The sequence below is a fragment of the Rhincodon typus genome, chromosome 7, assembly GCF_021869965.1.
Source record: "Rhincodon typus isolate 14 chromosome 7, sRhiTyp1.1, whole genome shotgun sequence".
Taxonomy (NCBI): domain Eukaryota; kingdom Metazoa; phylum Chordata; class Chondrichthyes; order Orectolobiformes; family Rhincodontidae; genus Rhincodon; species Rhincodon typus.
The window spans coordinates 45,129,268-45,157,088 of record NC_063338.1 but is presented as its reverse complement, the minus strand read 5'-3'; the positions used below and the strand labels follow the sequence as shown (position 1 = coordinate 45,157,088).

The following is a 27,821-nucleotide window of genomic DNA, read 5'->3' as shown; positions in this document are numbered from 1 at the left end:
TTTGTCTCTATTTACCAATCTGTTTATTTAAAATTCTATGTTTGGTATACAATTATACAAATATATTTTCTGTTAGCTTTTTACTCATAAAAGTGAATTTACAATCAAACACCTCCTTTGCAACAATGGATCTTTTTTTCAGGAAATACTGTGCTTGGAATTGACCCTCTTGGCACTCCTTGGCATTTCAACTTATACAGTGTTTTCTCACCCTTCTTTCATTTTAAATCAAATATGATACATCACCACCCTGCCTATCTAGGTAGGTGCAATAAATAATACTTGCAGCTTTTTTTTCATATGTTCATGGAATATGGACATTCCAAGCATTTATTGTCCATCTCCAATTGCCCTGAAGAATGTGATGGTGAGCTGCAGTCCTTGGGATGTAAAGCTCCCCACCGTGCTGTTAGGGAGTTCCAAGCCTTTGAACCACTGACAATGAACAAACAGTGATATCGTTCCAAGTGAGGATGGTGTACAACTTGGAAGGGAGCTTGCACTCATGCATCTCCTCCCCTTGTGCTTATAGATGACAAAGGTCGCAGGTTTGGAAAGTGCTGTCAGAAAAGCCTTGCTGAATTATTGCAGTGCAGCTTGTAGATGGTTCACAATGCTGCCTGTGTGCATGGTTGGTGAAGAGATTGAATATTGATAGTGGTGGATGGGATGCCAATCAGTTGGGCTATTTTGCTTTAGTAGGAATTAAGCTTCTTAAGTATTTTCAGAGCTGCACTCATCCAGTTGTGCCTTGTAGATGGTGGACAGGCTTTGCAGAGACAGAAAGTGAGTTACTTGCTATTGAATTCCTAGCCTCAGATCTGCTTTTATAGCTACAGTACTTATTTGGTTGATACAATTCAGTATCTGGTCAACGATAACTTCCAGGATGTTAACAGAGGGTTATTCGGCAATGATATTGCCATTGAACTTCAAGGGGTGATGGTCTGATTGTTCTTATTGGCGATAGTCATTAAATGGCAGCTGTGTGCCACAAATATTACTTGCCACTTACGATCACAAGCCTGAATGTTGTCCAGTTCGTGATGTTTGTGAACATGGACTGCTTCAGAATCCGAGATGTAGCGAGTGATGCTGAACATTATGCAACCATCAGTGATAATCCCTAATTCTGACATTATGATGGAAGGAATGTTATTAATACAGGTTGAAGACATCTGGGTTTAGGACACAACTGCGAGGATCTCCTGTAGTTAAATCAAAGGGTTGAGTTAATTAACCTTCAAAAACCACAATCAATTTCCTTTGTGTCAGGTATAAATTCAACCAGCAGAGAGTTACCCCCCTGATTCCCACTGACTCCAATTTTGCTAGGGCCTTGTGCGACATTCGCTGCTCTGATGTCAAGGGCAGTCAGTTTCACCTCATCTTTGAAGTTCAGCTCTTTTGTCAATATTTGGACCAAGGGTATCAGGAGCTGAGTGACTCTGGCAGAACCTAAACTGCCTGTCAGTGAGCAGGTTATTCCTTCTGCAAGTACTAGTTGACTACACTGTCAATGACCCCTTCCATCACTTTACTGATCAGTGAGAGTAGGCTGATGGGCAGTAATTGGCTGGGTTGGGTTTGCCTGTGTTTTGGGAACAGGACATACCTAGGCAATTTCCCACATTGTTGGATAGATGTCACTGATGCAGTTGTACTGGAATAGCTTCAATGGGAGATTGTTAGTGCTGGAATACAAATGTTTAGTGCTATTGCTGAATATTTTCAGGAACCATATCCAGTGCCTTCAGCTATTTCTTATGATGTACGGAATTGAATAGGCTGAACACTGGCATTTGTGATCATCGACTTGGCACTTATGGCTGTAGACGAAAACAAATACTTCAGTGTTGTCTTTTGCACCGAAGTGCTGTGCTCCCCCCATAATTTGCGATAGGGATAACCTCCTACTCCAGTGAGTTTTAAATTGCCAACCACTATTCATGACTGGATGTGACAGGACTATTTAGCTTAGATCTGATCGATTGGTTGCATCTATTGCTTGTTGCTTTTACTGTTTGGCTTGCAAGTTGTCCTGTGCTATAGATTCTTCAGGTCATACCTCATTTTTAGGGATGTGTGATGCCACTTCTGGCATGCTGTCCAACACACTTCATTGATTTCCCAGATTGATGGTGTAAGTAATGAGGGGTATGCTGGGCCATGAAATTATAGACTATCATTAAAAATAATTCGCAGCTGCTGAATCCACAGTGCCTCAAAGTTGTCCAATTTAGAGTTGATAGCTGTGTTCAAAGTCCACCCTATTTAGCACAGTGGTAGTACCACACAGTAGGATGCATGGTATCTTCACTGTGAAGGGTGGACTTTTTCTTCATGTGAACTGTGCAGAGATTTTCTTTAATTTGCTTGTGGGACTACTCTTACTGATCTTCATGGATGGACACATCCATAACAGCGTATGTTTTTCCCTCTTGTTGGTTTCAATGCCACCTGTTGCAGACCCAGGCTAGCAGCTATGTCCTTTAGGACACAGTCTGCTTAATGATACTACTGAGCCACTCTTGGCGATGAACATTGACATTCCCCACACAAAGTACATTCTGTACTTTTGTTACTCTCAGTGTTTCATTCTATATGGAGGAGTACTGATTCAGTTGCCTCGGTAGAGGGCGTATGGGGAGGTAGGTGCTAGTGAGCAGTAGGTTTCCTTGCCCATCTTTGAACTAATGCCAAGAGATTTCATAAAGTCTACAATGAATGTTGAGGACTCCCAGGGTTACTCCTTCCCAACTGTGTACCACAGTGCTGCCACATGAGATGGGTCAGAGATTGTGATGGTGGTGTTTGGGACATTATCTGCAAAATATAATTGTGTGGGTGAGACTATGTCAGACTGTTGCTTGTCCATGGGACAATTGTCCAAATTTTAGCATGAGCTCCCAGATGTTATTAAAGAGGACTTTGCAAGGTTGACACTGCCGTGTTTGCTGATGTCATTTCTGGTGCCTAGCACAAAATCAGGTGGTGTATCTGATTTCATTTGTTTCTTTCGACTTTTTAGTGATTTGATACAACTGAGTGTCGTGGGAGGCTATTTCAGAGGGCAGTAACAGTTGGCCTAATCAGTGACACCCACATCCCGTGAATGAACTTTTAAAAAGGCCAATGTACGGATGGTAGATTTCATTCCCTAAAGGACATTATTGAACCAGATGGATTTTTACAACATTGGTTATGTGATTGCCATTAAGTCAATTTCCTAGTTCCAAACTTTATTCAATTCAAATTTCACAATCTGCTTAGGTGACATTCAAACTCATGTCCTCAGAACATTAGCCGGGGGTCCTGGATTACTCGCCGAGTGACATTTTCACTCCACCACCTCTCACATCACTAATATTTATATTTTTAACACAGGGACTGACTAACTCAGTTGTCGAGGTGCTAGTGTTCATTGATCCAACGCATCATCCTCCGACACTTTCGCCATCTGCAATCCGACCCCACCACCAAAGACATTTTTCCTTCCCCACCCTTATCTGCTTTCCGGAGGGACCACTCTCTCTGTGACTCCCTCGTCCGCTCCACACTCCGCTCCAGACCCACCACACCCGACACTTTTCCCTGCAACTGCAGGAAGTGCTACACCTACCCCTACACCACCCCCTCACCTCCAACCCAGGCCCCAAAAAGACCTTCCACATCAAGCTGATGTTCACCTGCACATCTGCTAATGTGGTATACTGTTTCTGCTGTTCCAGATGTGGCCTCCTCTACATCGGGGAAACCAAGCGGAGGCTTGGGGAACGCATTGCGGAACACCTACGCTCGGTTCGCACTAAACAACTGCACCTCCCAGTCGCGAACCATTTCAACGCCTCCTCCCATTCCTTAGACAACATGTCCATCCTTGGCCTCCTGCAGTGCCACAACGATGCCACCCGAAGGTTGCAGGAACAGCACCTCATATTTCGCTTGGGAACCCTGCAGCTGAATGGTATCAATGTGGACTTCACAAGCTTCAAAATCTCCCCTCCCCCAACCGCATCCCAAAACCAGCCCAGCTTGTCCCTGCCTCCCTAACCTGTCCTTCCTCCCACCTATCCCCTCCTCCCACCTCAAGCCCCACCCCCATCTCCTACCTACTAACCTCATCCTGCCCCCTTGACCTGTCCGTCCTCCCTGGACTGACCTATCGGCTCCCTAACTCCCCACCTACACTCACCTTTACTGGCTCCACCCCTGCCTCTCTGACCTGTGTGTCCTCTCCACCTCTCTTCTCCTTTATCCATCTTCTGTCCGCCTCCCCCTCTCTCCCTATTTATTTCATAATCCCCTTCCCCTCCCCCATTTCTGAAGAAGGGTCTAGGCCCGAAACGTCAGCCTTCCTGCTCCTCTGATGCTGTTTGGCCTGCTGTGTTCACCCAGCTCTACACTTTGTTATCTCTCTTCATCGATTCCTGTTCTGGTTGAGGTAGTGCTGGATCTGCCGCCTTGCCCTGCCCTGACAGTGGAAGACAATAGCAAATTACCACTTGAAAAACTGCCAAAGAAACAACTCTGGATAAAACATCAGCAGACAATAATCCAAGGACCAGCCTCTACACGGTGCACATATTCGTCATATATCAAATATCGTTTTTGAGAATTTAAATTGGAAACAGTGGGCCACCACTAAATGCGACAGATCAAACCATTCTAGGTAGAGTCCAAAAACCAAGCAGGAAAATATCAAGGCATAATTATTTTGTTTGGTGCAGCTCAATCTATTATGGGTGACTGGATGGATGAAAATTTCACCAAAGTTACAAGATTGAGATTTCAGGTCTCAGTCTGGAGATTTAAGCTCAGAATCTGGGTTTGGAACTCAGTACATTAATGGATCAGTGTTGACTGAAACAGGTGCTAACTTTTGGATGAGACATTAAAACAAAACCTAGCTGGCTTTCTAAATTGAATGTAAAAGATCCTTGACACTATTTCATAGAAGAGCGGGGTATTCATCGTTCCTTTCCTGGCTATATATTGTCCTGGAGTCAACATTACAAAAGGATTATCTTGCCATTACTCTCCGCGGGAGCTTGCTGTATCGAAATTGACTGCAACATTTCCTACATTACAAGGAGTACACTTCAATGCAAGGTCGTTGTATCAAACTTTAAAGTTCTGAGGTTGCGAAATAAAAAAAAGTATTTCGTTTTCATATGAGATAGCAAGAACTGCAGATATATGGAGTCACAGACAACAGTGTGGAGGTTGACGACCACAGCAGGCCAGGCAGCATCAGAGGAGCAGGAAAGTTGACGTTTAGGGTCGGGACCCTTCTTCAGAAAATTGAAGAAAATATTCTGAAGAACGGTCCCGACCCGAAACGTCAACTTTCCTGCTCCTCTGATGCTGCCTGGCCTTTCCCATTTGTATCTCGCCCCTCCCCCACATCTGTTCTATTACCCACCTATTGTGGCTGTACTTGAAAAGTTCCAATGAATATTCATTGCTTGTGCATGAATGCGTTTAGTATTCTGTTTGCAACAATTAGATGGGCAGGTCACAGACTTGTATACATTACTATAAAGTAGTCAATAATAATCCAATTATTTCCACAATAATACTGACGGAAGTTGCCTCCATGAAAATTGCAAAGTAAAACAGTTAAAACTTCCAAAGGCATGACCTCTATGATAACTGGCAGACTGGACTGCTGGTTCGTGTTTTTGAAATACCTGTAAAGCAGGGCGTTTGAGAGCTCGTGTTTTTGCTGAAGTTAGACAAGTTTGAGCAGCGCCTGCAGTAGATGGCAGAGACCGAGGTTGAACTGGGGTGGGGTGGGGTGAAGAGACGAACGCTCCAGGCTGGGGTCAGGTTACTTGCGGCGAGCTGCTGATGGTGGCTGGGAGGGGCAGAGTGAGGCGAGGCCAGGCGTTCACCGTCACTTTATAATCTCATTTTAAACACAAGGCAGCCACTCAGAAATAACAGCCCGAGATCAGACAAAACATTAGCAAGCACTTTCCGAGAAATCAGGAGGCATTTCCGATATGGCGGCCCCGGAGCAATGGCTTCTTATCTACCTGTCCTTGTTTTCCCTCAACAAATGGACTTTAGCTTTTAACTTGGATACTGAAAATTTTATTAAGAAAACCGGAAAGCCGTCAAGCTTGTTTGGGTTTTCTCTTGCTATGCACAGGCAGCTCACGCCAAGAGATCAAAAAATGTAAGTATTTGTAGATTTGATTTATTCTTAAGTGAAGAAGGCGCTATTGTCAAAGTGGAAGAACGGTAGAGAAAGTTCCTCTGTTGTTTAGGGTGCTGTGTGCATCCAGCCCTACACCTTTTATCTCTCTTTCTGTGTTGTTACGGTTTAACGCAGGAGATCTCTCGCACACTTCGGCTGGAGTGATTCCAAAACGGCTTGAGCGAACTTTTGGCATTTTTGCGAAATGTTCACGAACTCGCTGCAGGCGCGCTACCTGTTCTCAATGAAGTTGAGAAACAGCGGCTGGTGCAGAAAGGTCATGTGTGCCCTCTCCACCGGGAACAACATAATAACCGCCCTTTCACCCGGGGGGTCATCCCCATGGCCACCGCGCTGCTTCACCGCTCTGCATCTGCAGTTCCTACTATCTCTGTAACTCTCTGGTTTATGCCAGCCCATCCCCCTTTTCTTTTATTGCTGATTCCAAAGATTTCAATTTAGGGCAATCCTGTTTGGAATCTATAAAGTGAAGGATTCTGAAGAAGGGTCCCGACCCGAAACGTCGATTGTCCTGCTCCCCTAATGCTGCCCGACCTGTTGTGTTCCTCCAGCCCCACACTGTGCTGACTTAAAAGGGAACGAGGGTTGTTTGGATTGAGCAGTGTGTGTGTGTCTACTCGGTCAGCGGTAGTTTCAGGGATCACTGATATTTAGGGCAGTGTTGTCGGCTCCGTTCCCTTCTCCAGGGAATCCGATCACAATCTGCCAGCGTTACATTACAGCCCGAGTTGTCTCCAGTGAAAGGAATCAGAGCTTTATTACCCATTCGACTGCCGGTCCTTTAACCAAAGTGCAGAAGCAGGTTGTTTTCTGAGCAAATGTGATAGGTTTTTCTAAAAGAAACAGTTTTGCGGTTGTTGGAATCTTCGTTTTAATTACTCGGACTTTTTGCCCAGTACAATGCAGCGATTGTTCGGGTGATCCCAAGTTTGGTGTACAAACTTTGAGAATGTGTTTGGGGTGGGGGTGGGGGTGGCGAGGGCTGCGTGCTTCACGGTACCATTGGCTGCACCTCTCCGGCTCCTCCCTTACTGCCGGGCCCTGGTTACTATGGTGCACAGAAATCCCGGAGCCTCAGTCACCAACCCCCCCAACCCCCGCCGCCGTGCAACGGGCTACACATGGGGGCAGGGAACCCAAACGAAATCCAAAAAAAACGACTGAATGTTCTTTCTCTTTCCTTTGGAATGAATGACCCTCTGACTAATAGCATGCCTTTAAAACTGAATCTCAGAATGTCATCAGCAAATATCTTTCGCTTCAGCAGCTCATCATCGACAAACCCAATATATTCTATTTATTCCATGAAGTACATGCAATTTTTTAAAATTAAATGAATATATATTAGCTGTGGAGCCACATGTCGTTGAGTGTCGTCCTGTTTCTGGCGTAATTGGAATTGATACATTTTCACAAGGGTTGCATCTTCGTACTGCCTTTTAACAGGAGAAAGAAACTATCCCAAACTGAATCAAAGATAAAAGCGAAAAAGAACGACAATGAAGACCTTAAAGGAGCATTTTGATAATGGGCCAGGAGATAACCAGGCTGAGACGTGGCGTTTAGGGAAAACATTTCAGAATAATCAAAACATCTGAAATCTCTGCAAGCCCAGGGTAGATCAGAGCACATGCAATTCAGACCAGAGTCTGAAAAGTGAGGGATGTCTGCATGCATGTAAGGTTGTAGGAGTTTCCGGAATGGAGGAATATCGAAGTTTTGGAAGGACTTAACAGTGTAGGTTTTGAATGCAGCGTATTAAGAAACCAAGTGGAAGGACAGGGATGATTGAAGTCGGAACGTAAGGTGGGATAAAATTAAGGTTTCTAACCTAACTGTATGAAGAATGCCGAGGCAGTTTGGAGAAGAGTGGGATGGGTTTCAGTGTTTGTGGAGGTGAGGAATGAGCAATGTTTCAGCAGAGCAAGTAGCTTCACTGGCTACAACACTGAGATTTCACACCCTCCCGCTCCGCTGGGGTGAACAAACAGGAATAGACATGCATCTACATATTATTCGTGGCTCTGTGGTCCTCTGAGCAGTTATAGTGTCATAGAGACGTATAGCATGGAAACAGACCCTTCGGTCCGACTTGTCCAAGCCGACCAGCTATCCTAAATTAATCTAGTCCAATTTGCCAGCATTTGGCCCAAATCCCTCTAAACCCTTCCTATTCATGTACCCATCCAGGTGTCTTTTGAATGTTGTAATCGTACCAGCCTCCATCACTTCCTCTGGCAGCTCATTCCATACATGGCACCACCTTCTGCAAAAAAGTTGCCCATTAGGTCCCTTTCAAATCTTTCCCCCTTACCTTAAAACTATGCCCTGTAGTTCCGGACTCCCCCACCCTGGGAAAAGACCTTGGCTGTTTACATTGACCAAGCCCCTCATGATTTTATAAACCTCTATAAAGTCATCTCTTAGCCTCCGACACTCCAGGCGAAAAAGCCCCAGCCTATTGAGTCTCTCCCTACAGCTCAAACCCTCCGCATCTGGCAACATCCTTGTATATTCTTTCTGAACCCTTTCAAGTTTCACAACATCGTTCCTATACCAGAATTGAATGTAATATTCCAAAACTGGCCTAAACAATGTCCTGTACAGCCTCAATATGACCTCCCAACTTCAATTCTGGGTGAAAAATATAAATTGGTTAGGACACAAAAGTCTTGGTGTTCTGACATATTTGCTTCTCTTCTGTCATTCAGTGTCAAGTTGCTTGGTATGGTTCAGTTGGGACATGGATATTTACTTACAGTTGATGCTGGCAAGGGGAACTTTGTTGGTATGTGAAGCTGGGGCTGAGACTGGGAACTTTGGGCACTCCCAAGGTAACCACATGAGGGTGTGATTTGAACTGAGTGAAGATCTCTTGACTTTGGAAGATAATTGAGGAGCATATCCTGATTTAACTACTGAATGCCACAGATGTCTTGAGAAAGACAAAACAACATTGTAGTTGCTGTCTATATGATGTCTTGGTTGACTAACCAGGGTGGTCGTGGTGTAGTGCACAGAACTACACCAGAGTGAAGTCAATTGAGTAGGAAAGGAAGACATAGAGCTGGATAATAACATAGTTGGGCGACAGGGAAATGATGGTAATTGGAGAACTTTGAAAAGTGTAGCAATGTGTTGAAGTGTAAAGGAACAGTCTGTACAAAGGGGTTGTTAATGACGTGAATTACATTAAGTTAAGGAGAGGTAGTTGGTAAAAAGTTGGGTCAGGAGGGGTTTGTGGCATAGAAGTGTGTCTGTTAAAGGAGATTAGCTTGATAAGAAGTTGGAATAGGGAACTGAAAAGCCTGGAAAAAGTCCATGCTTGGAAAAGAGGAGGTTGAAATGGGTGAGGAAATATTCTTGGTCTTTAGAAAGAAAGATTCTGGGAACTCATCGTAAGTTTGCCTGCTGAATATAGTTGGTTCAGAAATGGTTGATCTTGGGAAGTGAAACATTCTTTAGATCTTAAACCTATTGCTGAAGTGGTCTTATTTTGTAAAGTAGAAAATTAATTATATATTTTAAAATTTGGAACGCTCTGAGCGTCCTGAATAGCAATCGCAGCACAGCATGCAAGAGGATTTCCTTTGCTAATCCATTCAGTCTCAGCCTCATTTCTTACTTCTAGACAATCTTTCAAATCCACCTCGTAGAACTGATGACTAAACTGATGACCGGATATCTCCTTCTTTGGCTGTGTCAAATTTGTTTCATAACATCCCTGTGAAGCGCCTTGGGATGTTTTACTATGCTAAAGGGTGTATCTAAATGCAAGTTAGTGAGTGTGTGAAGCTCTGCATCAAAGGTGAAAGTTAACACTAAATATTCTTCTAACAGTAACCACAGGCTGTAGTGCATGTCTCCTCTTTTCAGTAACCATAATTCACGAATTGCAGAAAGTGTGGCTGACTTAAGTACCATTAGGATTTTCCGCCAGATCTGCTTTTATATTAATCTAATTCAGTTAGTTTACAATGTATAGGTCTTGCACTGTTTGAACATTCATGTTCCAAGACTTGCATCTGGAGAGACAACATTAGTTGAGCATTCTCATTGTTGCCATACCTTGACTCCCCACATAAAAACAGTGACTCAAACAAATCTCACGCTGTATTACAATGAAGGCTGTGTCCTTATGTTGGACAGTAGCATCATCACCATCCTCTACCCCCATCTTCCTCTTATGCTCATAATATTGTTGAACTCTGTGTCAGTGTTGTGTACTTAATCTCAATGTGTGTGATCTTGCACTGGCCAAAATGTATAGCCGGTTGTGCATCAACAGAAGAGCGGTGCGGGAGTTTACAGCTGGATAGCATTGACCTGAAACATTCACCTGTTTTTCTCTCCATAGCTGTTGCTGTGGGTATTTGCAGAATTTTCAGTTTTTCTGATAACCAATATTTGCAGACTTTTGTGTTTGTATTACCGGTGCAGGTGAAGTGCAGTTTTGAGGTCAAGGTTTTGGTTTTATTGTTGTAGGCATGCAAAGAAAACTTTGGTCTTTTAGTTCATTCTGTAACTGGTCTAGAAGCACATAATACTTAGACTGAAAAAGCAAAAAGTGGGAAATAGTCTTTTCTCAACATTGACATCTATTGCACAAGATGTAAAATTTTATTCCAAATCAATTAAAATGGACTATCTTCTTCGCATCTACATTGAATTCAGAATGTGATATGATAACTACACAAAGTATTGTTCATTTAAATTAATGACTTATTTAGGTTACTTAATCACCTGCTCACTGATTGTCAGTTTGGGTTTCTCTGGGACCACTCCACTCCAGATGTTATTACAGCCTTTCTCCAAACATGTCATTGAAAGGAAGGCAACATTTGACTGTGGATGTTGCAGATCTGTAATAAAAACAGAAAATGCTAGAGAAACTCAGTAATCTAACAATATCTGTGGAGAGAGAAACACATTTAATCAGGTGTGATGTTAAGGAACCCTAGTAAAATTGAAGTCAATGGGTGCTGGGCAAAAGTTCCATTGGCTGAACAGGAGAAGACAGAATGGTTGCTGAGGACTGTCATTTCAACCCTGGACATGACTGTAGGAGTTTCTCAGGTCATGGATTAGATTCAAACATCATCAGTTGTTTCATCAATGAATCTGCCTCCACTAAAAGCTTAGAAATATGGTTGTTCACTGATTGCACAGTTTTCAGTTACATTCGCAGGATGGCATATAATTAAGTAGTCTGTGCCTGCACCAGCAAAACCAGGACACCATTCAAACTTGGATTGATAATTAATGATATTTATGCCCAATGAGTGTCAGGAAATGACCATTTCAAACAAGAGGAAGTCTAACCAACACCTCTTGACATTTAATCTATTTTGATCGCTAAACACCCACCACTAACATATTGGGAGTTATTATTGGCTACAAAAATAACTGGACCAGCCGCATAAGTACAATAGTTAGGAGAAGATCTGTAATTTCTATGGTGTATAGAATAACACTCCTGAATTCTCAAAGTGTTTCCAACATCTGCAAGGCACAAGTCATGAGTGTGATACAATGCCCCAACTAGGCTGGATAAATGTTATTTTAACAATACCTAACCCCATTCAGGCCAAGCTACTGACCTGATTGGCATTCATCCATTGGATTAAACATTAATTCCTTCCTATATCAGTTCACTGTGCGCCTACAAGATGCACTGCACCACAATAACTTTGCAAAACTTTAAAACAATGATAACATCTACCAAACTGGTGACTTCTACCACTTAGAAGGATTAGGATGGCAAATATATGGAGACACCACTATGTCGAAGTGATGTTACAGGAGGTGACTTAGAAATATATTGCTGTTCATTCGTTGCTGGGTCAAAAGGTTGGAACTCCCTTTAAAGCAGCATCGAGAGTTACCTGTATCACGTGGACTGCAGAAGCTCAACATGTGGCTAACCAGAACCTTGCTGAGAACAGTCAAGGGTGGATAATTAATGTTGGCTTTGTCAGACCACCCATATCTTCCTCATTAGCAAGAAAAATATCTGGATTGAGGCAAGTATTGTCAGTGGAAAAGTGAGCAAAGCCTAATTTTGCTCCTTTACACTGTTTTTGGCTAAAGTTTTTTTTAATTCTTTCATGGCATGTGGGCATCATGGGCAAGGCCAGTATTTTGTTATCCATCCCTAACTGGCCTTGAACTGAGTAGCTCACTGGGCCATTTCAGAGAGCAATTAAGAGTGAGCCACATTGCTATTGGTCTGGAGTCATGTGGGCCTGATTTCCTGCACTAAAGGTTTGTTAGTGAGCAGGTTTTATCAACAATCAATGTTGCCATAGTCTCAATTACTGAGACTAGCTTTTATTATTCGTTGGATTTTCAGCAGTGGCTGCTGTGGCATTTCTCCGTGGCATTTATACCATGTCTCCAGGGCATCAGTCTGGGGCATCTAGATTATTGATCTAGTGACATTATCACCATGCCACTGTCATCCCCCAAATTGTTGGTGGGATCTAAAGTTTTTAAAATATTAGATAAAGATACTTGAGTGCGAGCAGCTGAGTAATCTCTTAGATGTAAATTGGGCTAAATTCGAAGTCTGGTATGAGAAAATTGATTTGTCTCCTTGACATTGAACACATGTTTCAGTAAAATTGGTCACAGTGTCTTTGATTTGTCAAAAGTGATGAATTACTCAGTTTTGTACAGTGGCTGTATGTAGTCCATCCCTGGTTAAATTTCTGCTGCACTCGGGAGGTGGTCATACAGATTTCTTAATCTTAAGTGAAAGTGAATTCTGTACTTGCACAAGTATAATTAAACCTCCCCTTCCCACATACTCCACCCACATACTTTAGATTCAAAGCAGAACTTCTGCTGGAAGATAAGGGTCTTATGATTGGCTTTGCTGAATTTTAAGTCAGGCAGAGCAGTATTTTTGGTTTGGATAAAATCAAGATGGTTACCTCTCTTTATATGGCCGTAGCCCTCACATCACTTGTCCATCAATGGTGCCTTTAAATATCTTGATTGTTTTCCCTTTCAAATCTCATAATGTTTAGCTATTATTCTAATAGTACAAAGAGATTAGTTGTCTAAGCAATTAACTTTCATAACTAGCCGACTGAAATTATTGGTTACAAAACTTCAATTGTGCAATTGTTGTCAGTATATTGCTGACATTACACTTCTTGAACATAATCAGACACGTTCCTTGAGAATTGTTTTGTAGACTGTGTATTACTAATGGATAGTGGTTAACTGTTAGATGTTAATATTTGTGAAGGCATGTGAGAGAATGGCCCTTAGGCTAAGTATGTGGAAGAAAAGGCCCTTTTCCAGCCTGCTCCCACCAAGCAACACTGTTCACTGACTATCGAGATCCATGATGAGCCACTAGACAACAATTCTCTTGCTGTGGGTGCCTCCTTTTAATAAGGGGAGACATTGAATTTTATCATTGAATTTTATCATTGTCACCTCCAGTGTGTTGGTGCAGCCTTTCTCCTTTTGAGAAGAAGTGTTGAATGACAGACTTTGAAACCCAGAACCAAGTTCATGGTCCATTAAGTAATGTTGGTATGTGTCTTTCTGTATGTTCATTTCTCTGATGCAGTGTATGGCAGGCATTTGAAACCAGTTAAGAACTATTGTCAGTGATTTCCCCTGCAGAATCCTGCAAATCCACTGACAGATGCTCCAATGTTAGTGTCTTCTCTGAGGCTAACATCTTGAGCTTTAAGGCACTGGGTTACCGTCAATCGGCGATGTTGGGTGGGCTACGTAGATGCCTGAAACAAGACTTTGAAAATAAGCTCCATATTCAGGGTTTCGTCACAGCAAGAGGTTAGCAGGATGGTAAACAAAACACTTTAAGCATGTCCTCAAAGCCCCCTTGAAAATATGCAATATTCCCGCTGATTCATGAGAATCTCTTACCCCAAGACTGCTCAAAATCTTAGAATTATAGAATTCCTGCAGCGTGGAAGCAGGTCATTCGGCCACACTGACCCTCCGAAAAGCATCCCACCAAGACCCACCTCCTACTCTATCCCTGTAACGCTGCATTCCCTATGGTTAATCCACCTAAGCTAAACATCCCTGGATACTATGGATAATTTAGCATGGCCAATCCACCTACTTTGCACATCTTTGGACTATGGGAGGAAACTAGGGTACCCGGAGGAAACCCACGCAGACATGGGGAGAACGTGCAATTTCCACACAGACAGTCGCCTGAGGGTGGCTCTGTAACTGGAGTGACATTCTTTGAAGATGTTTTGGAGCAGATAGTGATACAGAGTCATAGTGATGTACAACTTGGAAACAGACCCTTAAGTCCTATTCAACCATGCCAACCAGATACCCTAGGTTAATCTAGTCCCATTTCCCAGCATTTGGCCCATATCCCTCTAAACCCTTCCTATTCATATACCCATCCAGATATCTTTTAAATATTGTAATCATATCAGCCTCCACCACTTCCTCTGGCAGCTCATTCCATACACGCAGAACCCTCTGCGTGAAAAAGTTGTCCCTTAGGTCCCTTTTAAATCTTTTCTCCTCTCACCTTAAATCTATGCCCTCTAGTTTTGGACTCCCCCACCCTGGGGAAAATACCTTGCCTATTTACCCACAAATATCTCAGCAATGAGCCCAGCAATCACCTCCCTAGCTTCCCACAAAGTTCTAGGGTACACCTGATCAGGTCTTGGCGATTTATCCACCTTTATGCATTTTAAGACATCCAGCACCACCTCCCCTGTAATAAGGACATTTTTCAAGATGTTGCTATTTGTTTCCCCGTGTTCTATATCTTCCATATCCTTCTCCACAGTAAACACTGATGCAAAATACTTGTTTAGAATCTTGCCCCGTCTCCTGCGGTTCCATACACAGGCGGCCTTGCTGGTCTTTAAGGGGCCCTATTCTCTCCCTAGTTACCCTTTTGTCCTTAATGTATTTATAAAATCCCTTTGGATTCTCCTTAACCCTATTCGCTAAGGTTATTTCAAGACCCCCTTTTGCGCTCCTGATTTCCCACTTAAGTATACTTCTACTGCCTTTGTACTCTTCTAAGGATTAATTCAATCTCTGTTGTCTATACCTGCCACATGCTTCCTTCTTTTTCTTGACCAAAACCTCAATTTCTCTATCATCCAGCATTCCTTACACCTGCCAGCCTTGCTCTTTACCCGGACAGGAATATACTGTCCCTGCACTCTCGTTATCTCATCTCTGATGGCTTCCCATTTTCCAGCCATCGCTTTACCTGTGAACATTCACCGCCAATCAACTTTTGAAAGTTCTTGCCAAATGCTGTCAAAATTGGCTTTCTTCCAATTTAAAACTTCTAACTTTTAGATCGGTCTATCCTTTTCCATTACTATTTTAAAACTAATAGAATTATGGTCACTGGCCCCAAAGTGCTCCCCCACTGACACCTCAGTCACCTGCCCTGCCTTATTTCCCAAGAGTAGGTCAAGTTTTGCTCCTTCTCTAGTAGGTACATCCACATACTGAATCAGAACATTTTCTTGCACACCCTTAACAAATTCCTCTCCATCCAAGCCCTTAACACTATGGCAGTCCCAGTCTTTGTATGTAAAGTTAAAATCCCCTCCCACAACCACCCTATTATTCTTATAGATAACTGAGCTCTCCTAACAAATTTGTTTCTCAACTTCCCGCTGACTATTGGGGGGGTCAATAGTACAATGCCAATAAGGTGATCATCCCTTTCTTATTTCACAGTTCCACCCAAATAACTTCCCTGGACATATTCCCAGGAATATCCTCCCTAAGCACAGCCGTAATGTTATCTCTAATCAAAAACGCCACTCCTCCTCCTCTCTTGACCCCACCTTTCTGTCCTTCCTATAGCATCTATACCCGGGAACATTAAGCTGCCAGCCCTGACCGTCCCTGTGCCACGTCTCTGTAATTTCTATGATATCCCAGTCCCATGTTCCCAACCATGCCCTGAGTTCATCTGCCTTGCCTGTTAGGCCTCTTGGATTCAAATACATGCAGTTTAATTTATCAGTCCTACCTCGTTCTCTGCTTTCTTGAAGAAAATGTTTGTGGTTGTTTCTTCTAGGTAGGCATTGTTGAAAATGTCCATAGACAAAGACAATGGCCAGGCATTTTTTTCTTGATCTGAGTGTAATGCTGTTCCATCCGTGTTAACACCCTGGATGCAAATGCACCCAGTTTAACTTGCTGCATTAGCACTGCTCCAGTCCCCTCTCCCTGCCATCACCCCATCTTGAGCTTCTCTGTCAGGCCCAGATGGAGGTCTGGTGCAAATAGTGGAGGTAGTGTGTGGAAACATGAGAATCCTACCCATGGCCTTATCAAACACCAGCCATTCTCCCTGTGGTAGGGTGTGTGGATCCAGTATTGGACTATGTGTCTCCTCAGGACCCACAGCTCGAGTCGAAGAAAGTCCCTCTTGATCTTGTGGGACTGCCTAAAAAGAAGAATTCTCACATCAGTCCAGGATTGAACGAAATCTGCTGAGGATGGTTGTAAGTGGGCATTATTTTCTGCTTAATATTGCTTTATGTTCAGAATTCTATCAGTATCAATTCTATCACTGTTTTAGGCTAAATGTAAAGATGACAGAAGTATAATTCATAATTTCACGACAGCCTTTTACCATGTCATTCTTTATGAATGTCATTTGTTTGCAGCAGCATTATATACCCTCCCCACCCCTAAAGTGGCTCATTCCTCTTCTAAGCAGCAATGATTTACGGAAGGTTGCAAATGTAACTTTCTTTTTTTACAAAACAATGTTGATTATAGAATCTGCTCATCATATCACATCCGTTTCCATTGGGAACCTGTTTTCTTCAGCTGTTTTGCAATACAAGTGCACAATTTGTGATGGAGAGGTTAAGATGTTTAATTTGAGTGTGCTCATTTTGAAAAAAAATCACAAGTGACTTTTATAGACCTCAAGTGTAGTGATCATTCCTTTAAGGTAAATAATATACATTCCATTAATCAAACATTGAAATTGCAGTTTGTGCATGCAACACATCACATTAACTGTATTTTCTCTGAAGTGCATTAATGTGGTCTATTAGCTCAATAAGGAGAAGACACGTGCTGAATTTGAAGCATCACATTAATAGCAGTACAAATGTATAGCAAGTATTTATCCTGTTTAAATATTCAGAAGAATATCTTTACCAGGTATAAACATTTAGATTAGAGCGTAGATGAGGGTAAAATCAAAATTTACCAGCTTTTGGATCTTTTTGTATTGGCAGTACAGACACACCTTTCCTTCCTCTTAAGGATTTTGCAAATTGCAGCAGGGTCTTACCACTGCTTACCTCTTATATTTAAAATAATCTGCAGTGTGGACTTTCCTATGGGTTAACTTGAAAAGCAAAATTTGGAAGCAGCAACATTAGGCCATTTAACCAGGAAAACAGCACAAAGAACTTTAGTAGGATGGTGTGGATTCTGTTTTGAGCCCCACTCCTGCAGTATAATTGGCAAGTACAAAAGGACTTTTATGGATTGCCTTCAGCAAGCTGAGGTGCAGTGGTTAAATAAAAGAGCAAGTTAAAGCCTTTGGAGAAAAGCACAAGACCTAGTGGAGACACTGTAAACAGAGCAGAGCCAGCTGCTGGCCATGTTATGATTAGTTTTTACACGCTTTCTCTTCTGGTAGACAAAGAGCAACAACTACTATTTAGTGAGCATTAAATACCATAACTACTTTGTGTTTGCAGCAATAAATTGTGTTCATCTTTTACTTTTTTTGTGAGTGAAACTTAAATCTTTTAAAGTTGCTATAAACTGACAAATATTGCTTTCCATACACTTGTCCATTGCAAATGACTTCCCCATTGATTGCACTCCATGTGGTTTGCCTGGCTATCACCCCTCCCTCAACATAAAATTCACATTACCTTCAAGTGCAATATCAACAATAAAAAAAATTCTTTGTTTTAAACATTGATGTTTTGTTGGTAGTATTTGATTTGTTTGAAGTGCACTGACTGTGTGCTATTTTTATATGCAGACTGTGTGTCAGGAGCCTCGGCTCTCAAAATTGATCATTATATTAGCTCAGTGTCTGTAGAAGTTGTAAAAGATTCATGATTTATGCTACAAAAGTCCATTTTAAAAATACATAAATGGATGAAAGAACTTTCCAGCCTAGAGATCCAGGTTCGATTCCAATCCTTGGGTGACTGTGTGTATGGAGTTTGCACGTTCTCCCTGACTCTGCATGGGTTTCTGCCGGGTGCTCCGGATTTCCCTCTCAACCAAAAGATGTGCAGGCTAGGTAGATTAGCTACGGTAAATGTGGGGTTACTGATATAGGGTCTGGGTGGGATGCTCTTCTGAGGATCGGTGCAGAGTCAATGGGCCAGACTCTACACATAAATTCCCTGTCCTTGAGTGGGCCAACCCTCTGCCTGGCTACCCTCTTGCTCTTTTTATATGTATAAAAAGCCTTGGGATTTTCCTTAATCCTATTGGCCAATGATTTTCATGACTCGTTTTAGCCCTTCTGACTCCTTGCTTAAGTTTCTTTTTCACTTTCCTTGTATTCCACCCTTGCTTCGTGTGTTCCCAGCCTCCTAGCCTTGATAAATGCTTCCTTTTTCTTTTTGATTAGGCTCACAATATCTCTCATTACCCAAGGTTCCCAAAACTTGCCATACATATCCTTCATCCTTAAAGGAACATGCTGGTCCTGAGTTCCCAGCAACTTACATTTGAAAGCCACCCACATACCATATGTTGATTTGCCCTCAAACATCTGCCTCCAATCTACATTCTTCAGTTCCTGCCTAATATTGTTGTAATTAGCCTTCCCCCAATTTAGCACCTTCATCCGACAACGACACTTATCATTATCCATCAGTACCTTAAAGCTTACTGAATTGTGATCACTGTTCCCGAGCTGATCCCCTACTGAGACATCGACCACCTGGCCAGGCTCATTCACCAATACTAGAGCGGGACAAGTGAGGGGGCAGCAGTGGGCGGTGAGAGCCGGGCCGGTGAGGGGGCAGCAGTGGGCGGTGAGAGCGGGGCCGGTGAGGGGGCAGCAGTGGGCGGTGAGAGCGGGGCCGGTGAGGGGGCAGACTTAATGTAATTTGGTAAAGTATATAATCATGGATCAGAATTGGTGATATTGAGCAGTGAGAATTGGGGGTACACATTCAGGGGAGTGTAAGGGAAGCTCAGTTAATAAAGCCAGGAGATAATATTGAGCCTATGTTAAACTTTGAGACCTTAGCTAGGCTACTGCAAGAGGTACTGGGATCCACATTAAATCGACAGTTCTAAGAATTGAGAATTTAAGAAAGATTAAGGGTAATCAGTTGTAGAATAAATGGCAGCAGGAATTTCTACACAAAGTGGTGAGGCTGTGTAACTCACCACTTGAGATGATCAAAAGAAACTGTCATCATTCAAGGTTACACTGGATTGGATGAAATGAAATGGGTTGAAGAGCTATAGTAACACAGTGGTGAGTCTGATTTAACACTCTGCCTTGTGAATTGGTTGGATCAACTGGCCTACTATAGTGTAATTTCTATGTGGTAAATGTGTACCTCCAGTAAGGATCTCTGGCTACTGATCAAGCCTAACATATTTCCGGTTGCTTCAACTGTTTTAAAAATATTGGTTGCTTTAAAGGTTTCTAATATAGTTAGTTCTGCCAATGATTTTTAGGTATTGTAATTCAACGTAATTATAGATAAGTACGGTAACTGGAAGACGTTCTTCAATAAAAGGACGTCTTTCATGAGAAAACCACATTGCTGATGAGAAATAGTCAGAAACTATTACAATTTTGTGAACAAAATAAAATGGCACTTGGAAAGAAATGTGTCATCTGTACTTGTAATTATGAAACATAACATGCTGGGAAACGTCAATTAAGCTAATCCTTATTGTTGGATTGATGGGTGATTTTGAAGTTAAGTGAAGCTTGTTTTTAATAATTGAGAACTTCTTACATTGCCTTTGGGAATAGTCCCACAGCTTGAATTCTTGCACGTAAATATTTAACGATGACCTTCATTGACCTGTAAAAATTTCTCAGACATTATTCAGATCGTGGCCTTATGATGGATGTGGATGTATTTTATTATTAACAGATCAAGGTGATTTATAAACCTGCAAATTTAAAAAATTATTTCCAATTTTAAAGAGTTGTTTCATTGCCTGTAAGAAATTAACCATCCAGTCCACAACAGGGAATGTCAGTTGATATGTGGTCCATGCCTGGATCAAGGTAGCTGTTGTTCTGTTTGCTAAAGCCAGTCATTTGGAAACCAGCAGAAAAGGAACTTGAACTTCCCACACCTTGTGGGATTTCCCCAAAGTACATTATAGAGTATCAGTGATCAGATGAATATTGTTATCGGATCTATGCCATAAAGGCAGCAGCCTTCATGAATCATAAAGGCTTTTACTTCTGTAAGGCTGAGCTTATCACCAACAGGAGCAGCTGCCTTAATGACTTTGTGTGAGCCTCCAGACATTTTCCTCTGTCTTCCATTGCCCTTTCACCCAGTCGTCTGGTGGCTAGTGGTAACCTCATCACCTCTAACTGGCAGTGTTTCTATGAAATGCTCACATGTTGGTTGTAATGTAATACAATAACAGAAGCCAAAGGTCTACAAGATTATTATCAAGAGAATATTACCAGTGGTAAAACAATGATTTTACAAAGGAGATCGACAATTTGCTGAAATACAATGTGTGTCCCTCATCATGACCATTTGGTTGTATTGTGCATCAATTTAATGTGCAATTGGAAAAATCGATGCAACCAGCATCCCCTGTCGCTTGATAAGGCATTCTCCAAAGGAAACAGCACAGAAGAGCCAAAGCTCTTTATTAGTAGTTGTTTGATCAGTGTTCCACATGAACTACTCCTGCCACACTGCCAGAATAACAATCTTAAACAATGTCTCTTTCAGTCCTTCTTACTTCCCAGCAAAATAGTTCCAACCAAAAACCGAATGTGTGGTAATGTCAAGTGACAAGTACAACAGCAGTTACTACTGAAACACCTTTGCACATAGATTATTCCAAATTATCTCACATTTTAACACTTTGCAGTAATGCCGTGATGTAAAATTCTCACCCAGATGTCAATCCCCGTGACTTTCTTTTCTTCCACAGCAGAGCTACTACCTGAGCTGCTCCCTATTGGGCTGCTTACCCTGAGATTCTCCTTCTGTTCTATTAATGACCATGTCCAGACTCCGTTATCAGACAGGATACCTGTCTTTGAGATGGTACTGCTTCAGGAGAGTTTTCTTCCTTGGACTGATGCTTGTGGGGCCCGAGTAACCTGAAGACCTAGGAAAAGGAGTTGAGGCTTGTTACATACTGCTCGCTTATGTCATTGTCAGATGACTGGCAATGCAATGAAGAATTGGATTCTTATATTGAGACCAAAGAAACATCTGAACATCTGGCTTCTCCTTCAGCCTCCTCATTCCAGCCTCACATCATCTGCTTGTCATTATCCGTGGCACCTTTCACTGGAGTGAAGGCTTTGATGTTGCCGTCACATTTCCTCTTGTTTGGCCCTTTTTTTAAAAACTATTTTCTATTTCTCATTGGATTGATTTGTAAGAGGCATGGAAGGGAATTAACATATGATACTTGAAAGAAAGGACTGAAATGTATATGCCAGCTTTAGATAATTTACCTACTGAGTGTGAGATTCAACAGGTTGTAGGCAACAGAGGGATGTACTTTTGTGCAAAAACTGGTCTCTGGTGCGAAAACAGTTAGCATAAACTTGCAATGCATTCCAACTCCAATAAAATGTGGGATGTAGTTTACTGTTCCCTGAATTGGCACAAGGGGTAAGTATGTAACTTTTTGCATTCAGCTACTGAGGTCTGAAGCTGGAAGTTTCTCTATCTCTCTGGCTGTCATGTGTCCTTGTTCTTTATTATTGCACTCCATACCTCTTTTTGACAAAATGTTTTATCATCCACAAAAATATCTATTATGTGGCTTGCTATCACACTGTTTGATAACACCCTGCATGGGTTATTTGATGGTTGTTGTATGTAGGTGGAGGTGTAGTATAATGTCATATTGTGAAATGGGACCTAGAGGAACAGCACCGTAAAGGAATCATAATTGCTTTGTTGCAAGACATCATTCAGTGAAAAAGATAGAAACCCTTTTCTCTTGGCCTTAATATTTTTGTTTTACCAATTCAGTCATGTCCTTGAAAATATGCTGCACTTATTCTGCTTAGCCACCCTTTTCCAGGCCTGTTGGTTGAATTATCTGGATGTTCCTCTGTCATATGATGAATAGAGGCTTATGGCTCTGACTTGCTCCACTTATACCTCTATTGCATTATAATAGAAACACTAGTCATTTTTCTGGGGCTGGAGTGGGGATTGGGTGTGAAATAACTTTCCAATAGTGCTATTAAAAAGACACTCCTGTTGTAAAAGATTTGCCATTGAATGTGCTACTTTCTCCAACGGTGAGTGGATCATCTGTGCAAGAAATGGAGGAACGAAAAGCACTTGGTTTAGTGCTTAACATACATAAGGCACCATGCAGGTTTCCTGCAGTTTATGAAAAGGACCAGAAGTCTTTTAGTACACTTATTAATGGAGATCCATGACTACTACTGCAAGGAGACTGTTAGGACACTTGAATACTCTGTCTGTGTGAGGCCAGATATAGAAAGTTTTATCCACTCATAATGAGGCAATAAGGGCTTTGGAAAAGGTTCAAAGATTGCACTTAGCAGGCAAGGACACCTAAGGCTGAAATTTTTCGAAGAATGTAGACCTTGAGGAGAATTGATTTGAGAACTTTTAAAACAAGGAAAGAATCCACCTGCATTACAAGAGGATTAGTTGTTTAAGTCAGATCATTTAAGGAAGATCATGGAATGTAAGTACAAACTTTGAAATCATAGAAATAGATTAGATAACAGGTATGTGTTTTCATAGGGTCAGCAATCTCTGGAATATGTTGTGAGCAGAGTTAGTGAGCTTTGGATTCACTTCAAGTATGTCCAAGAGAGTTGAATGAAAGTGGCCACTTAAAAACAACCTCCTGCTAAATAGTACCTTTTTAGCTTAATAAATGCTCCAAGACCAATGCAGAGGAGCATTTTAAAACTAAATCTGACTCTGCCATATAATTATGTTAGATGGCCAAAAGCATCAACAGAGCATGACTTCAAGAAGGTTCTTAAAAGAGGAAAACAAAGTGGAGAGGTATAGGAAGGGAATTCCAGAGCTTAGAACCTAGGCAGATGAAGGTGTAGCCATTAAATATAGAACAAAGAACATTACAGCGCAGTACAGGCCCTTCGGCCCTCGATGTTGCGCCGACCTGTGAAACCAATCTGAAGCCCATCTAACCTAAACTATTCCATTATCATCCATATGTTTATCCAATGACCATTTAAATGCCCTTAAAGTTGGCGAGTCTACTACTTTTGCAGGCAGGGCATTCCACGCCCTTACTATTCTCTGAGTAACGAACCTACCTCTGACATCTGTCCTATATCTATCACTCCTCAATTTAAAGCTATGTCCCCTCGTGATAGCCACCACCATCCGAGGAAAAAGGCTCCCACTGTCCACCCTATTTAATCCTCTGATCATCTTGTATGTCTCTATTAAGTCACCTCTTAAACTTCTTCTCTCTAACGTAAACAGCCTCAAGTCCCTCAGCCTTTCCTCATAAGACCTTCCCTCCATACCAGGCAACATCCTGGTAAATCTCCTCTGCACCCTTTCCAATGCTTCCACATCCTTCCTATAATGCGGTGACCAGAACTGTACGCAATACTCCAAGTGCGGCCGAACCATAGTTTTGTACAGCTGCAACATGACCTCATGGCTCCGAAACTCAATCCCTCTACCAATAAAACCTAACACACGGTACGCCTTCTTAACAACCCTATCAACCTGGGTGGCAATTAGAGTGATTAATATTGGGGATGCTCAGGGCTGGAGGAAATTATGGAGATAGGAAATGATAAGACCTTCGAAGGATTTGAAAACTAGGATAAATTCTAAAATCAATACTTTCTTTGATAGGTCACTGAACGCAGGAGTGATTAGTGACTGGGACTTAGTACAAGTCAAGGGATGGCTTCAATCTTCCCACTATTTAATCAAACAGTCTGACAATTTAGCAGCAGAGGTGAAGTGAGGAGAGCAGTAAGGGAGGTTAATAAATGCTAGCTGAGCCAGTGACATCCACATGCCATGAACAAATACTTAAAAAGCTAAGAGTGAGGTTGAAATGGATGTTGTCATTCTTTTCATTCATTCATGGGATATGGTACCACTGGCTAGGCCAGTATTTATTGCCCATCTGTAATTGCTTTGGTGAAGGTAATGGTGAGCTGCCTTCTTAAACTACTGCAAGCCTTGAAGTGTAGGGACACTCAGTACTGTTAGGAAGGGAGTTCTAATATTTTGCCCCAGTGACAATGAATGAATGATGATTATTGTTCCAAATCAGGATGGTGAGTGTCTTTGAGGGGAGCTTGCAGGTGGTGGTGTTCCCATGTATCCACTGCCCTTGTCCTTCCTGGTGGTTTTTGAGTGTGGAAGATGCTTTTAAAGGATTCTTGGTGAGTTACTGCAGTGCATCTTGTAGACGATAAACACTGCTGCTCCTGTACAATGTTGGTGGAGGCATTGAATATTGCAAGTGGTGGATGTGGTGTCAGTCAAGCAGGTTACTTTGTACTGGATGGTGTGAAGCCTCTTGAGTATTATTGCAGCTGCACCCAGGCAATGGAGGGTATTCCATTGCACTCCTAATTTGTGCCTTGTAGATGATAAGCACTGAGGAGGCAACAGGTGAGTTACTCATTGTCGAATATCCTCTGACCTGCTGTGATAACTATGGTATTTATATGGCCAGTCCAGTTCAGGTTCTGGTCAGTGGTAACCCCCAGAAATGAGAGTTGGGAGTTCAGCAATGGTAATGTCATTCAACATCAAAAGGAGTGGTTAAGTTCTTCTGTTTTGTCGGAGATGGTGATATTCCAACACTTCTGTGGCACAAATGTTACTTGCTGCTTATTGCCCAAGCCTGGATGTTGTCCAGCTCTTTCTGCATATGAACATGGGCTACCTGAATATATGTGGAGAGCGGTGAATAATGTTGATGATTGCTGATGGCACAATGAAAATCCCCACTTCTTTTCTTGTGTTGGAGCGAAGGTCAATACTGAAGAAACTGGAGATGGTTGACCCTAGCACAGTATCCTGAGGAACTCCTACAAAGATTGACCTCCATAATCACAGCCATCTTTCTTTGAACTAGGTATGACTACAACCAGCAGAAAGATTTCACCCTGATTCCCACTGACTCTGTTGACTGTCATTTTGCTTATTGAAGATGCATGAGTTCATAGAAGAACCATAGAATCCCTACAGTATGGAAGCAGGCCATTAGAATAGCATCCCACCCCCACCCCCAACTCCAACTCCTAAACCCTGCATTTCTCATGGCCAATCCTCCTAACCTACACATCGTTGGACTGTGGGAGGAAATTGGAACACGCAAAGGAAACCCATTCAGACACAGGGATAACATGCAAATGCCATGCTGGAATCAAACCTGGGTCCCTGGCGCTGTGGGGCAGCAGTGCTAACTTATTGACATTGTGTTCTGCGTATTGCTTGATTACTATTAGGATTGGAAAGAAAGTTTCCAAATGCCTTTTTGATTTTTATTCAACATATATCCATTCCACAGCATCCAGGACAAAGCAACTTGCTTGATAAACACCCCATCCACACCATAAATTAAATCCCTCTACCAATGTTGTATGGTAGCAGCAGTGTGTGTCATCTATAAGAATCTCCTAGGAACTTGTATGACTTTTCTTGGGAAGGCGATAGAAGTGATGAAGTATGGGTTTCATAGTATCACAGGATGATACGTGTTATGTTCCATCTGTTCTGCATTGTATATCAGTTGTTCTTTTTTCATGTTTATTCTTCAAAGATGTACAACTGGAAGACATTAGTGAATCTCTCCCTCTGGGTTAGATTAGTGACTGCAGTACAGACCAGTGAACAAATATACAACCTGCTGTGCTTTAATGGCTACTAGTAGACAATCAAGGATTCTGATATTAATTGTTAGGTTGAAAAAAATCAATTAAAAAAAATTTACCATTTATATTTAAAGATACACAGTATCCATCTCTTGTAACATTGTTCCTATTGTGCTTTCTTGAAATAGCCCAATTATATAATACAGCATGAACAGTGTAATGGAAATCAGAAACAAAACCAAAACAAAGTTTCAAAACAAAAGCACAAGCTAGTTTAGGATATGTGGACTGAGATGACAAGTCAATTCTTCATGTTGGGTTATCCTTCTAACTGAGAAATGTTACAAAAATGTACAATAACAAGACAGAAAGGGAGAGAATTGAAAGGAGAAAAAAACGCAAACAAGCAGAGAGGTAATATATTTTTAAATAGTTAAAGAGGGATCAGAAGTGGAATGATGTAATAGATAATCTCAGTCAAATAATGGGCAGAATTATTCAGACACTTTTTTGGGATGGGGAAAATTGTAGAATCTGCGATTTGGTGCATGTTGAAATAATTTTGATGATGAAGAGGTAATGCTAAAGTCTAATGTTATCGGATGACAGGCTTGCAGGATGCCTGGCAGAGAGATGAGATATATAATTCTTGAAGTCTATATTGAACTTCTATGGACCAAATTTTTACTGAGACGGAAAAGCTCCATGCCTCAGTTGGCATCCACCATTTTTGGCAGCATTTGTGGAGAGAAAAACCGTGTTAACCTTTCGAGTCTAGTATGAGGTGGCTAGTACGAGAAAACTGGAAATTACGAAACCAATATATAGTGTCAGAAGAATCACAAATGTAAGTGGGTTGTTTAAACCCCCTGCTCTTGAAAAAAATGCTTACAATTTCAATTGCTGTTTTTTGACATAAGCCTGAGGCTGTCATAATATTAATGCTGCTTGACTACTTTTACACTTACAGTCATCACAGTGGGGGCCATAATGGGCCATGGGGATGAGTTGCAGTCAGGTCTTTTAAACAAGCTAGAAACACATAGAAACCCCTGTGACTGTCTCCACAACGTTTCCATGGGTGGTGGCCCTGACTCTAGTATGCACCCATCCACCTGGATCAAAATTCCATCTCCCAAGTCAGTTCTCTGGAGTCTGGAAATTTGTTGATTCTGCATATTCATCTCTGGAGTGATAATTTGAGCCTAACCATTCAGGGTTGAATTTAAGTTTGCCTACTGGCAAATAACCCATGTATGTCTCTCAATCTCATTCTACATAATGGCTCCCTTCTAATCCTGCTAATCATTTGGGCAATAAAACATAGCACGGTAAGCCTTGTAAGCTATCTATTATTATCTTTATCTTGTTTGAGAAGATCCTGGCAGACTGAAAAAGTTTGGTTGAGTTACAACAACACCCAAAATATCAGAGATAGCAAGAACTGCAGATGCTGGAGTCAGATAACACCACATGGAGCTGGAGGAACACAGCAAGCCAGGCAGCATCAGAGGAGCAGGAAAGTTGACGTTTTGGGTTGTGACCCTTCTTCAG

At 41.9% G+C, this 27,821-nt stretch overlaps 1 protein-coding gene across 2 annotated transcripts in view; it reads left to right on the top strand.

The window, feature by feature from the left end:
• The first annotated feature begins 5,901 nt into the window (after positions 1-5,901).
• The window catches only part of itga6a (integrin, alpha 6a), a 74,711-nt gene continuing 52,791 nt past the window's right edge, over positions 5,902-27,821 (top strand). Inside the window, exon 1 of one of the 2 annotated variants that reach the window (XM_048599200.1) lies at positions 5,902-6,184. In XM_048599200.1, the coding sequence (XP_048455157.1) occupies positions 6,009-6,184 (176 nt within the window). In that variant the 5' untranslated portion in view covers positions 5,902-6,008. The remainder of the gene's footprint in view (positions 6,185-27,821) is intronic. The other variant, XM_020514394.2, reaches the window with a different exon arrangement.